Source organism: Arvicanthis niloticus, chromosome 16 (genome assembly GCF_011762505.2).
Source record: "Arvicanthis niloticus isolate mArvNil1 chromosome 16, mArvNil1.pat.X, whole genome shotgun sequence".
In the NCBI taxonomy this organism is placed as follows: Eukaryota; Metazoa; Chordata; class Mammalia; order Rodentia; family Muridae; genus Arvicanthis; species Arvicanthis niloticus.
This window is the reverse complement of record NC_047673.1, coordinates 62,428,831-62,441,019: the sequence shown is the minus strand read 5'-3', so window position 1 is coordinate 62,441,019 and position 12,189 is coordinate 62,428,831. Positions and strand designations below refer to the sequence as shown.

Sequence of the window (12,189 nt, the reverse complement as noted above, 5' to 3'; positions counted from 1 at the left end):
GCTTTTTCATATATATGTCATCTTTCTCTGATTAATTTCTTCCATACCCCCATACCCAAGGACTTACCATTTATAGCGCCTCAGAAATCATGTGCTTTTTTTTTTTTTTTTTTTTTTTTTCAGATGAGGGCTTTCTTGGTAGCCCAGGTTAGCCTCAAACTCAATCATTCCTCTCCATTGGCCTTTGCCTGAAGCAAATCCGTTGTCCTCTGAACTTGGGTAGAACCTGTCTAGAGCTGATCTGGTATGCAGCATACACAGCCTTGCTGGGTTGTCATGGGTCACATCCCTTCCCTGCATCCAAGCCCAAGTCTTAAAGATGCCATATATCTCCTATGCCTTAAGCACACATGGGCAAAGTGCTTCTTCTGTAGCCAGGCCCAGTGCTGGCACAGACCTAGGTAAGACATGCTCTAGTCTCACTTGGTCTCTCCCTCACTGTCTCTGGCAAGCAAATCACTCCTCTGTGCTGCTTTTTCCCATTTACCAATTCAAACGAGTTGACTCTCTGAACATGGTGGCACCACCTGTAGCTCCAGTATTCAAGATAATGATTGAATTTGAGGCTTACCTGGGTTTTGCTTTAAAAAAAGAAAGAAAGAAAGAAAGAAAGAAAGAAAGAAAGAAAGAAAGAGAAAAAAAAAGTTGACTGAGTGAAGAGGTCAGGACCAGTTTTTGCTCTGCTGCTTGTGTGACGTTGGGAGGGGCATTGTGCCTCTCTGGGCCCCCGTGCTCTCTGTAGAGAACACTGACTTGAGACTGCTCTCTCTAGTCCACACTGGCTCTGTCTGGGTCTATGAAGGAACAGCTGGGGTTTTAGCCTCCTCTCTCCCTAAGGCCCTCAGGGAAGGGGGCCATTTGAAAAGATGATCAATTCATGAACTCTCAGAGACAGTACAAGGCTAGAAAGGGACACCATTGTCCCCTGTCCCGGGAACAGTAAAAATTGGGAAATATGGCATTATTTCCTCAAAAGAAAGAAAGAGGGAGAGGAAGGGAAGAAAAAAAGGAATAAAACAAGAATAAAAGAAAAAGCCGGGCAGTGGTGGCGCACGCCTTTAATCCCAGCACTTGGGAGGCAGAGGCAGGCGGATTTCTGAGTTCGAGGCCAGCCTGGTCTACAGAGTGAGTTCCAGGACAGCCAGGGCTACACAGAGAAACCCTGTCTCGAAAAAAAACAAAACAAAATTTAAAAAAAAAGAATAAAAGAAAAGGCTGGAGAATCTGGGGCCCTTGAAAGGCCAGGGGTCCAATGGGCTCCTGGATAAATTTTTATTCTCCATGAACTTATCCTCAGAAGGTAGAGGAGCTTCTCACACTCCTGGGTAGAGAAGGGCAGTAGAAGCCATGGGGCCAAACCCAGAAACATCAAGAGTGGAGGTCATCTCAGGGGGCCTAAGAAGCCATTCACCTGAGCTGATGCAACTGTGAGTCAACATTACCATCCTCTGTCCCAACTAAGTGGTTGCTCAGGGGTTAGGGGCTGGGACCCTGGAGTCTGCACTCTTCCCCCAACTCACAAGTGAGGAATGGTCAGAGAGGCTAGAGAGCTGGGATTCAAAACTGAAGTGAGGGAGAAGATCCTGAGAAAGCAGCTTATGAAAAGAGACAGAGGAAGTGGGGTTCCTGCTAGGGCTGAAGGAGGAAGGGAGAGAGGGAACTGAGCCCAAGGGGAGAAAGGCCAGGCGGGTGTGGCCCAGAGGGGAGTAAGCCCAGTGCTGGTGGTGACAGATGGGAGGACACAAAGAGGAGAGCTTCAGGGAAGACAGATGGATGGGGGAGGAAAGAGAAGAGGCTGGGGGTGGGGGTGGCACAGTGGTTGGAGGCCGAGGTTGTAATGAGATTGGAGATGGGCTCTGAGCTAAGGAGAGGTAAGTGAATGAGAGGAAGAAAGGGGAGGCCGCCTTTGGAAACAAAGGCTTGAAGGCCTAGGGGGCCAGGGGCAGAGGGCTTGGGCTGGGTACTGAGAAGGGGGGCTTCCAGCTGGGCTGGCAGACAGAGAGTGACAGATTGTGTAGTTAGCCAGAGTGGAGACCCGCTGTCACCTTCTAGAGGCACAGAGAGGTAGAGACAGAGAAAGACAGACTGACAGAGACCATGTGGAAACCAAGGGCAGAAACTCGAAGGTGAAGACACACTACAGCATTGCCGCCATTTCCAAGCAGGTAGCCATTTCCTGTTCAGGCTTCCCTTGCCTGCGTTGCCTCCTGTGACCTAACACACCTCCAGTCACTGACAAAAATAACACCTCAACCACAGCCACTCTCAGTGAAGGGTCAGGTGGTGTGGCACAGCAAGAGTTAACACTGTCTGCTCTCCCTGCCAGCCAGTTTGCCTGGTTGGGTCCCTAGGGCTTCCCACATATGTCATCCCCTCTCCTGCCAAGCCCACTGCTTCCCAGCTTCTCCAGACCCTCTGCTTACCCTCAAGGACTAGCCCCAGGCCCTGTGTCTAACCTACCCTCCGATGTCCCTCCCCCCCCCAGAACCTCACAGGCTGAGGGAGAGAGAAATTTGTGAACCACAGTCTGAAAAAGTGAAAGTCTATAAAATGCAAAATAATAAGCACAAAGGTATAATCATTTTCTCCATCCTCAAGGCCTGCTCCTCTGTCTTCCCTTACAGGTAAGATATCATACACACACACACACACACACACACACACACACACACATACACACACACACAGAGAGAGAGAGAGAGAGAGAATTCGCCCAACATGAAGAGCTCTCCTCAGCTTCCCTCAGTCATATTTTCTACATACATAAATGGATGAAGCTTTCTGGACCCTTCTGACCACCCTGCAGGTGTAGGAAGTTGGGATGAACACCATGCAGTTCACTCAGCAGTCTCCCGTGTACTGTTTCACTGGGTGTCACAAGAGCCCTATGGCGAAAGTGATATTATGCCCATGTTACAGGTGGTGAAAAGAATTCAGCGAAAGTTACATGACTTTCCAAGGTCATGAGGACTCCGGGCTCAGTAGACACAGTGCTTTCTATGGTTTGATGCTATTAACTCCTCTTTGTTACTGAGGAACTGAGTTCCTGAGTGAGGCCTGGGACTGGGAGTCCCCAGAGCCTAAGATCTTGGGATGACAGATGCAGAGGAGGAAGAATTAGTCCCCTGAGTAAATGGGACAGCTAGGGCTGGATGCTTCAGGGACGGGGGTTTTGGGGCTAACCAGCATGCAAGGGGAGCGGCTGGCAGCAGGAGTCTGGCTCCTGCCTCTGCCTCCACCACTGGTCTGTGGTCTCTCGAGGTTCTTCTGTGTTCTTTACCCTTTAGGATCTCCGTCCCCCATTTGGATGACATTTTAATACTTGATTATTGGGTCTCCCTACCTTATAGCTCATAATTTTTCTCTTCTTGACAACGGTCTGCTCTCTGCTTCCTCCATGTGTGCATCTCCTTTCTCATGTCATATGTTCCTCCATCTGAGTCTCCATAGCAGTCTCCTCTTTTCAGGTTTCTCCCCGGCTGTCATCTGTCTGTCTGTTTGTCTGACTGTCTGACTGTCTCTCTGCCTCCCTCTCTCCCTCCCTCCCTGTTTGTCTGACTTTCTCTTTCTCTGTCTCTTTGTCTCTGTCTGTCTGTCTCTGTCTCTCTCTCTGTCCCCCTCCCTGTCTGTCTATCTCTCTGTCTCTGTCTTTCTCTTTCTCTGTCTCTTTGTCTCTGTCTGTCTGTCTCTGTCTCTCTCTCTGTCTCTTTGTCTCTGTCTGTCTGTCTGTCTCTGTCTCTTTCTCTCTCTCTCTCTCTCTCTCTCTCTCTCACACACACACACACACACACACACCTCTTACATATCTCTACCTTCTGTAAAGGACTGACAGCCTGGCCCCATACTCTTTCCCTACCTCTCTGTCTCCCCTATGTCTCTGTCACCCTGTGACCATGTCTTCTCACTTCTCTGTGTCTCCCCCATGTCTCAGCATCTCCTTGTGTCTCTGTCATTTTCCTCAGCTTCTCACTACCTTCTCCCATCTCCCCCATGGCATTGTCTCCCACTTTCTTGGATGGGTTGGAGGGCAGGAGGGTGGGGAGTAGGATTGTTGTTGCTGGGGGCTCATTAGGTGGAGATTGGTTTTTAATCAGCACCATGGCAATGATGATGCAAGAACCAAGCCGCCACCTGATCCCCTGCCCCCCCACCCCCTCCTCAGGCCTTCTTTCCCCTCCAGCTCAGCCCATCTGCTGGCGCCTGGGCACCTGTCTGGGCCTGCCCAGGTGGGAGTTGGCACCTCCCAGGCCTGGGGGTAGGGAGAGGAGGGTGAGCTTGGGGAGGAATTATAGTGCTCCCTGTAGGGCAGGCCCCACCCTGGAGAACGCCCAGAAAAGGTTGAGAAGGCACAGAGAAGAGGTAAATCTTTCCCACTGCCTGTGCTTAGTAGGGTCTACACTACTACAAGCATTATCTCACTTGATCTCCAAGGCAACCCACACAGTCATAATTTACCCTATTTTAAAGAAAAAGGACATTGAGATTCAAAGGTCATTACTTGTCCGGGTCATGCAGACAACAGAGCCTCTTTCACTGTAGCTCACTGTGCCTGGAGTCTCTGTCTCTAATACTGAGGCTCGATGAAGATGTCCTACCACTGAATACATGGGAGAATTTTCATGCTGAAACCCAGCCCACTACTGCTCTGTGCTTCCCTTAGCCCCAGAAACTGGCTCCCCTCTCAGGCCACCCTGCAGCACACCCACACAGCCACACAGCCACACATATGCACAGACACAGACCCTGAAGGCAGTTGAGCTATTGACGTGAATGTAATCAGTGTTCATTTGCACATAATTTTGTATCTACTTTTCTTGTTGCTCATTTGATGGCCTGCACACTCCGGCAGCCTGCACTGCCCTCCTCCTCTCCAGGAGCCCCTCCAATCTCTGCCCTGCCTTTTTTGGATCTTCTCCTCCCTCTCCTATTAGCTCTTTCTTCCCAAACCCCTGATTCCCTGTAGATAAGCTTGGACTAACCAGCCTAGAAAAACTTCCTGTGGGGGTCTCCACCCAGAATCTGACTCCACTCCGGGCCTGGTGATGGGGTAGGTAGGAGAATGGGACCTGGAAGAGAGAGATGATCAAGTTGCTGAAGTCCCAGGATGACAAAGGTTAGAACCTGAACAGCAGCAAGAGGCAGCCAGTTAAGCAGTGGGTTCTATCTGTGTGAGAACTTCCTTAGGGGAAGGGCTTTCAGGTTACTGATTACTTAGTCTTTTCATAGTTCCTCTGCTAGTACTCTGGAGAGCCTTCTTTGCAGGAAAAGAGAGATGGAGAAGGGGCAGTCAGAGCCATGCTGGGACTCAGAATGGAACTATGATATTTAAATCCAGCTTCTTTAGAGTCTCTGCCCTGCTACATCTAGTGTGGGAGACTGAGGGGGTTCATTTGTGGTCCTGCCCTGGCTCTTGCCTCAGCCCCACCCCGTCCCCAGCTCTCTATTTCTTGCTTATGAAATATGCATGGAGAACAGATGTCCCTGCTCCCCCACTCCCCGCCCCCCCTCAGGGCCAGCCCCCGCCCCAGCTCCCAAGGGGTTCCCAGATCCCTCTGCCAATGGCTGCCTGGCCTGGATGTTTAATATTGATGAGGGGGGTGCCTGGACCAGCCAATAGAGAGCTGGGGGTGTGTGTGTATCTCCATATTTATACACACAGGAGGCTGGCCAGCTCAGGTGTGTATGAGTCTGTGAGTGTGTGAATGTGTGGGTGTGTGAGTGTGTGTATGTATGTGTGAGTGTGATTGTGGGTGACTCCAGTCCTGGACTAAGACCATCCCTTCTGTCTAGGTCTTACATCTCCACCATGTGCACCCTTCTCATCTGTCCTGGATCCTGTTTAGCTACAACAAGCTGCTGCTAAGAGCTCTAGAAACTGCTCACTAACTTTGCAGACAGATGACCCTTGAGCATCGAGAAGAGACTGGGGCTCTCTACGCTGTCCCCCTTGCTTACCAGCTTGGATCCCTTGGCAGAGTCCTTCTAGGTAAGGGGAAACCATGGGCTGGGGAAGGGTGGGCAAGTCTCTCCTAATCTCTGACTGGAGTCCCCTCCCAGAACCTCCCACCAGGAAAGGTCTCTCTGGGTCTCTATCCATCTCTGCCTCTCTTTCTTACCTACTTCTCTTGGGTTCTTTGGGCAGCATCTGTGAGGGGCAGTTGGAGGAAGCAGGGAGAGAGTTCCTATTGGATGCTTGGAATTGCTGCTTCCCTGCTTCTCAGAGCCAGAGACTTTGAGAGCAGACGTGGAGGAAAGACTTGAGGAGAATATAGAAGCTGCTGCTGGGAGTGGAGGTGGGGAGAAGGGAGGGGCAGGTGGAGATGGGACGTGACAGATGGGGAGCAGGGGAGAGGAAGGGAGGACACCAGAGAGTGATGGAGGACTTGGGATCATGGGGACTGGGCAGAGGGGGGATCTGGTTGCTATAAATGTCCTGTGAACCCCAAGGCTGAACTCTTGGTTCTAGCTCACTCTGAGAATGGGGAGTTAGGGACACTGAACATGTATGGGAAAAGCTCCCCCACGACTCTACACTATTACTGTTCTCGTCCTTTGGACCCTACAATATGGAGGGTGTTCATAATTTCAGCATTAATTAGGTTGTTTTATGTCCCAGTCGGTGTGTAGGTGTCTCTCCACCAGCAAATGCTGGTGGTTTTGTTTGTGTCCCCTTAAGAGCTTAGTAACTGCTCTGATCTTGAACCTGTCTTCTGTGGGGTAGGGTGGGGCAAGCCCAGGAGAAAGGGTGACTCCTGTGAGAGTGTATCAGCTGTCAGCTGTCGAGCTAGGGCTGGGACAGTGACTGGGAAGGATCCCAAGTGATTCTATCTCTTTCTGTCTCTATCAAAGCTGAACTCACTGGGAAAGGCCCAGTGGTTCTGAGACGAGAGAACTTAACTGAGTTCCATAAGGGGAGTTCCAAGAAGCTGCCCATGTCCTCCTCTGCAGGCCATGCCACGGGCTGTGGGTGAGTTTCCGAACAATTCCCTTACAGAACCGCCAAGAGCACCAGAGAATGGCAGGGGATAAATGTGCTAAGGACAGAGCAGGGGGATCTGGTGGTCCTGAGCAGGTGCAGGTACTGAGAAGAAATACCTTTCTTTGGTTCTGATGGGCAGGGTGGTAGGGCCTAATGTCTACAGTAGTGATGGTGAGGAAATGGAAGGATTCTGAGGGGCTGAACCAAGGTACCTGTGCCAAGGTCCTTATTTCCCAGTGCCCTCGACAATGGCCATCTCTGGGTTAGCCCCCTCCCTCAGTAAGAAACAAGGGTGCAGAGGGTTTGCAGGTCCGTTCCCCTCCCCCCGCCCCCGCGCGCCCACGTTGTTGCTCTGCCTTTCCCCTTATTTATTATATTATGGAAAAAAAACCCGCATAACAAAATTTGCTATCACAACAAACAAGTGTAGGGCCTGAGCACATTAAGTATATTCACGTGAAACTGATCCCCAGAACTTTTTCATCTCGTGAAGCTGAGATGCTATATTGTTTAAAGAATGGCTAGCTCCCCTCTGCCTCGCCCTCCAGCCCCTGGCAACCATCAAGCCACTTGGTTTCTGTGAATTAGACTACTTTAGAAATGTAAATGAGTGGAGTCACAGTATTTGACTTTTTGTGACTGTTTAACTTCCCATGGTATAATGTCCTCAAGGTCCAGTCTCCATTGCAGTAGGAGAGGAATCGCATTCAAGGCTCACAGTTAATTATTACGTATACATTGTATCTACATTGTATTTGCCCATTCCTCCACTGGTGGACGTTTGAGTTGCTTCTGCCACTGCTCTGAGCATTCACGCACCAATCTCTCCCGAGTGCTGAAACATCATAGTGTGTTTCCACTTTTAGTTTTTTGAGGACTATCCAGGCCAGTGCCTATAGTAGGTGTACCACTTCACAGACAACAGTTCTCATTTCTTCATACTCTTGCCAACACTGATTCAGTTTTAAGGGTTTTTTTTTTTTTTTCTTAAATACATTCTCTGTCTCTGGTGGCTATGAGGTGATGTCTCACTATGGTTTACGTCACGTTTTTAGTGATCAGTGATGTGCCTTGTATTCACGTACGCATGTTGGCCATTTGTGCATTATCTTTGGAGAAATGTCTGTTCAAGTCCTTTTCTCATTTTAAAATTAGGTTATTCAATATTTTGGTTGCTCTGGACTTTTCTTTCTTTCTTTCTTTCTTTCTTTTTTAAGACTGATTATCCAGAAGATAGTCTCAAATTCACAATCCTCCTGCCCCAGCCTTCTGAGTGCTGGGGTTCCAAAGGAGTAAGCTGCCACACCTGCCTAGGGACTTTGCATATTAACCTATTACCAGAATCCTGGTTTATGACCGTTCCCTTATTCCATAGGTTGAATTTCCACTGTGGGAATTGTTCTCTTTAGTGCTTTACAGTTAAGTTTGGTGTCAACTTTTTTTTTTCTTTTTGCTTATGCTTCTGTTCTCATATTCAAGAAATGACGACCAAGTCCAGTGTCTTGAAGGATTTCCCCTCTATTTCTTTCTAAGAATTCAGCTCTATTCGCCTTTAGTCCTCTCATTAGGCGTTAGTGTCCCTGCTGTGTCCTTCCCAGGACTTTCTCTTTCCTCAGTTATTCCTCCCTCTCCTTTCCAACTTACTGGTCTCTCTAACCTTGGACAACTCTGAAGCCAAGTTCGGCTCTCCTTTACCCCAACTCCCAACACCTCACCTACCTCCCTCCCTATTCCCCCCATCCCCCACTCTGAGCTGCCCACACCTTAAGCGGTCAATTCTCAGTTCATCTTTCTGTGTTTCAGGTTCCAGGCTGGAATCTTGACCATGGAACTTTGAAGTAACTCTGCTTTCCAGAGCTCAGTGGTGGACCCCAGCACTCCAGGCCCTTTCTGCCTTTCTCACAGCCCTCTTTCAAGCTCCCAAAGGGAGGGGTGGGGAGAGGATCCGCATTTCCCTAGGTGGGGGTTTTCCATCATGATGCTCAACTCCGACACCATGGAGCTGGACCTGCCTCCCACCCACTCGGAGACTGAGTCGGGCTTTAGCGACTGTGGGGGCGGGCCGGGCCCGGATGGTGCTGGCTCCGGGGATCCGGGAGTGGGCCAGGTCCGGAGCTCGGAGCTCGGAGAGTCGGGCCGCAAAGACCTGCAGCACTTGAGTCGTGAGGAGCGCAGGCGCCGGCGCCGCGCCACGGCCAAGTACCGCACGGCACACGCTACGCGGGAGCGCATCCGCGTGGAAGCCTTCAACCTGGCCTTCGCCGAGCTACGCAAGCTGCTGCCCACTCTGCCCCCGGACAAGAAGCTCTCCAAGATTGAGATCCTACGTCTGGCCATCTGCTATATCTCCTATCTGAACCATGTGCTGGATGTCTGAACTCAGCCTGCATCCTGCCCTGGATTCTTCCCCTTTCCCTGGGCCTCTCCAGAGCCCCCTGTCACCATGCATTACTTAGAATGGCCGGCTTCTTTCCATCCCAGAGGACCAGGCTCACATCACTAGTCCTGAAGGCCACTTTGTTTTTACTGGCCCAGGAATGTGAAGGGTGTTCTTTTGGGTTCCTTCAGAGAGTTGTTTGGGCCTAGCTGGTCAGAGTTGCTTGCCAGAGTGGTCAGAATGGAGTCCTTGCTGGGTTTACTAAGTCTAGCCTCTACTCAGCTGCTGCCTTTTCTGCCCTATGTCCAAGTTTTCAGAGACCCCAGGCCCCGATTCTCACTCTTCTGGCAATGGTGGGACTCAGCATCAGAAACGGAAGGGGAACTGACTAGTGGCAGAGGTTGGAGGAGTGGCTTTCTAACTCCCTGACTTGTCTGTCCATGCCTGAGGAGGCAGAGAGACGAGGGAGGTGACTCCTGGGTAGCCAGAGATTATAGAAAAATTCTGCCTTTCTTTTGTCTCTCTTGATCCTGAGGCTTAGGATTTGCAGACCTAAGATCTAACTTGGTAGTGAGTGCCTTGCCTTCTTGGAGCTGTCCGGCCACTCCCGGTCCCGTCCCACACCACCATTCCAGAATTCGCCCTTTCCCTGTGCCATCTAGAAAAAGGAAAACCTCAGTCCTGGGATAAGGATGACATCTCCAAACAGCCCAGGGCACCTTGCAGAAGGCTCAGACCCTGGGTGGGGCAGCTCTGCAGCAGCTGCTTCCATCCCAGTGGACCCTTGAAAACATGCAAACCCCATTAGCTCCTCCCTCAGATGCAAGGGGATGTCTGCTACTGCCCTCTATACATGCTGTAGGGCCTTCTTACTACGTTCCCCCCCTTTCCTTTCTTAAACTGCCATGGAAAGGAAGGTGCCCCGCCCACGCTGCTGAGCCCCACCCACCTGCCCATTGTAGCCTTGGGACAGGAGTCTATGGGCCTTAGACTCCCTGTAGATGAACTCACTGCTTTTCTCTGCTCCTTTCATCCTCACACCAAACTACTAGCTCTACAAGGATATTTATTTATGTATTTATTTATTTATTCACTTATTTATTTATTTATAAATATTACTATTTATTACCGAGTTATGCACTTTGGGATAGGGCGGGGGGGGGGGGGCTCCTTGCAGCTAGCTCTCCTGGGTCCCTCTTGCTTTCTCCCAGGTCACTTCTTCTCTTCTTCCTTCTCCAGTGCAAGTATGTGTGGGATCCCTTCACCCACCATGCTGGTACCCCTTCCTCAGCTCCATCCATCCCTATCCCCTTTCCTCTGGAATAGTGCCCCTTCCCAGCAACCCCCCCCCCCAGCTTCTAGGGGGTCCTCTCTCAATCTCTCCCGCTGTCCCTGCCCCAACAATCCTCCTCCATCCCTATCCACTCCATTCCTTCTACCAGCCCTGCTTTTCCCAACACCACCCAGAGCAGACCCTGGGATCTGCGTCTGGTGTCCTGTGTGTAAGTCTTTGCCTGGTTGCATTCCTAATTTCTTACAAAAAGAAAAATTAAAGTGACCTCAATCTAGTACCAGATATGGCTGTGGCTCCTTTGTGTTGGAAAGCTGGCCTGAGGGTTATGTAGGGTGGCCATCGGCAGTCCTGGGTGTGTGGAAGCTTCTTCTGAGTGTCTGTATCATGAGAGCTTCATGTCGTACGTAAATGAAGACAGAGAAGAGGGGCTACAGAGAAAAAGAAATTGCAATCATCTTAGCATGCATGGAGTGATTCTGTTTTTTCAGATCCTTTCCCCCATGGTCTTGAGAGAAAGCAGCCAAATGCCCTAATAGAACCCAAGTTAACCCTGTGTCTGTGGGTCCGTGCTGCCGGAGAAAGGGCATAAAACCAAAGCATCGCCTTTTCGTTTACCATCTTCAGGTGAGGTCGAAGTTGCTTGGAACCTCAACTCCTGGTGTGTTCTGTGCTCCTCGGCATTAGATACAGGGGGAAGCGTGACAGAGAACATGTGACTGAGGGAAAGAGGAAGGGGCCGTGCTGAGTGGCTGGGCTTGTCTGATTGAAGCAGGTAGTCATGGATGCAAGTCTAGCCCTGACTAGAATCTAATCTAATCCTGCCCAGAAACACCACAGCGGGGAAGCTGCTGAGCTGGCATCACAGGGATTCTAGAAAGCTCCTGAAATCATTTTGTAAAGACATTTTTAAGCTCAGAGAACACCTAACCCAAGGTCACACAGCTATTAGGGACAAACTTAAAGCTCAGGCCCTAGATGTAGCTTCTTTTGGGGGTGGTGGTGGTTTGATTGAAGACAGGGTCTCATGGCGCTCAGACTGGCCTTAAACCTGACACATAGCTAAGGGCAATCTTAAATTTGAGATCTCCTTGCCTGCTAACCTCCCAAGTGCTGGAATTACAGGTGTTCACATGACCCAGCCTGAAGGGTGGTGCTGTTTTGGACCCCCTGCTTTAACCGGAGGACTGATAAACAGAGAGGACCACTGCATGGTCTAGAGACCACTCTACAAGGGAAACAGAAGATAAATTTGGACTTCTGTTTTATTAGTGGTTTGGTGCTGGGGGCGGGACTAAAGGCCTCCCACTTGTCTGTCTTGATAAGAGTATTTTCAGAGGCTAGAATACATATAATGTATAGTATATATTAAGGGCAGTTCAGTTGGTAAAGTGCATGCCTACCATGCCCGAAAACATGGGTTTGTTCCCTAGCATTGCATAGAAGGGGCTGTTCTGAAATCTCTAATCCTGGCACACTAAGGTGGAGGCAGTTGGATCAAAGTTATTCTCAGCTACCATTGAGGCCACCCTAGGATATATG

The 12,189-nt window shown here is 50.2% G+C and overlaps 1 protein-coding gene across 2 annotated transcripts; it reads left to right on the top strand.

Moving 5' to 3' along the window:
- Positions 1-5,664: 5,664 nt before the first annotated feature.
- On the top strand, positions 5,665-10,930 carry Nhlh1 (nescient helix-loop-helix 1). Of its 2 annotated transcripts, XM_034520117.2 has the most exons (3): positions 5,665-5,986; positions 6,850-6,967; positions 8,783-10,930. In XM_034520117.2, the coding sequence occupies exon 3, from the start codon at positions 8,955-8,957 to the stop codon at positions 9,354-9,356; it is 402 nt and encodes a 133-aa protein (XP_034376008.1). In that variant the 5' UTR covers positions 5,665-5,986; positions 6,850-6,967; positions 8,783-8,954; the 3' UTR covers positions 9,357-10,930. The 2 variants fall into 2 exon arrangements, with proteins under 2 accessions (XP_034376008.1, XP_034376009.1); XM_034520118.2 differs by lacking the exon at positions 6,850-6,967.
- The last annotated feature ends 1,259 nt before the right edge of the window (positions 10,931-12,189 follow it).

Coding starts and splice junctions, on each gene's coding strand:
- Nhlh1 (XM_034520118.2), top strand. CDS start 8,955: ATGATGCTCAACTCCGACACCATGGAGCTGGACCTGCCTCCCACCCAC.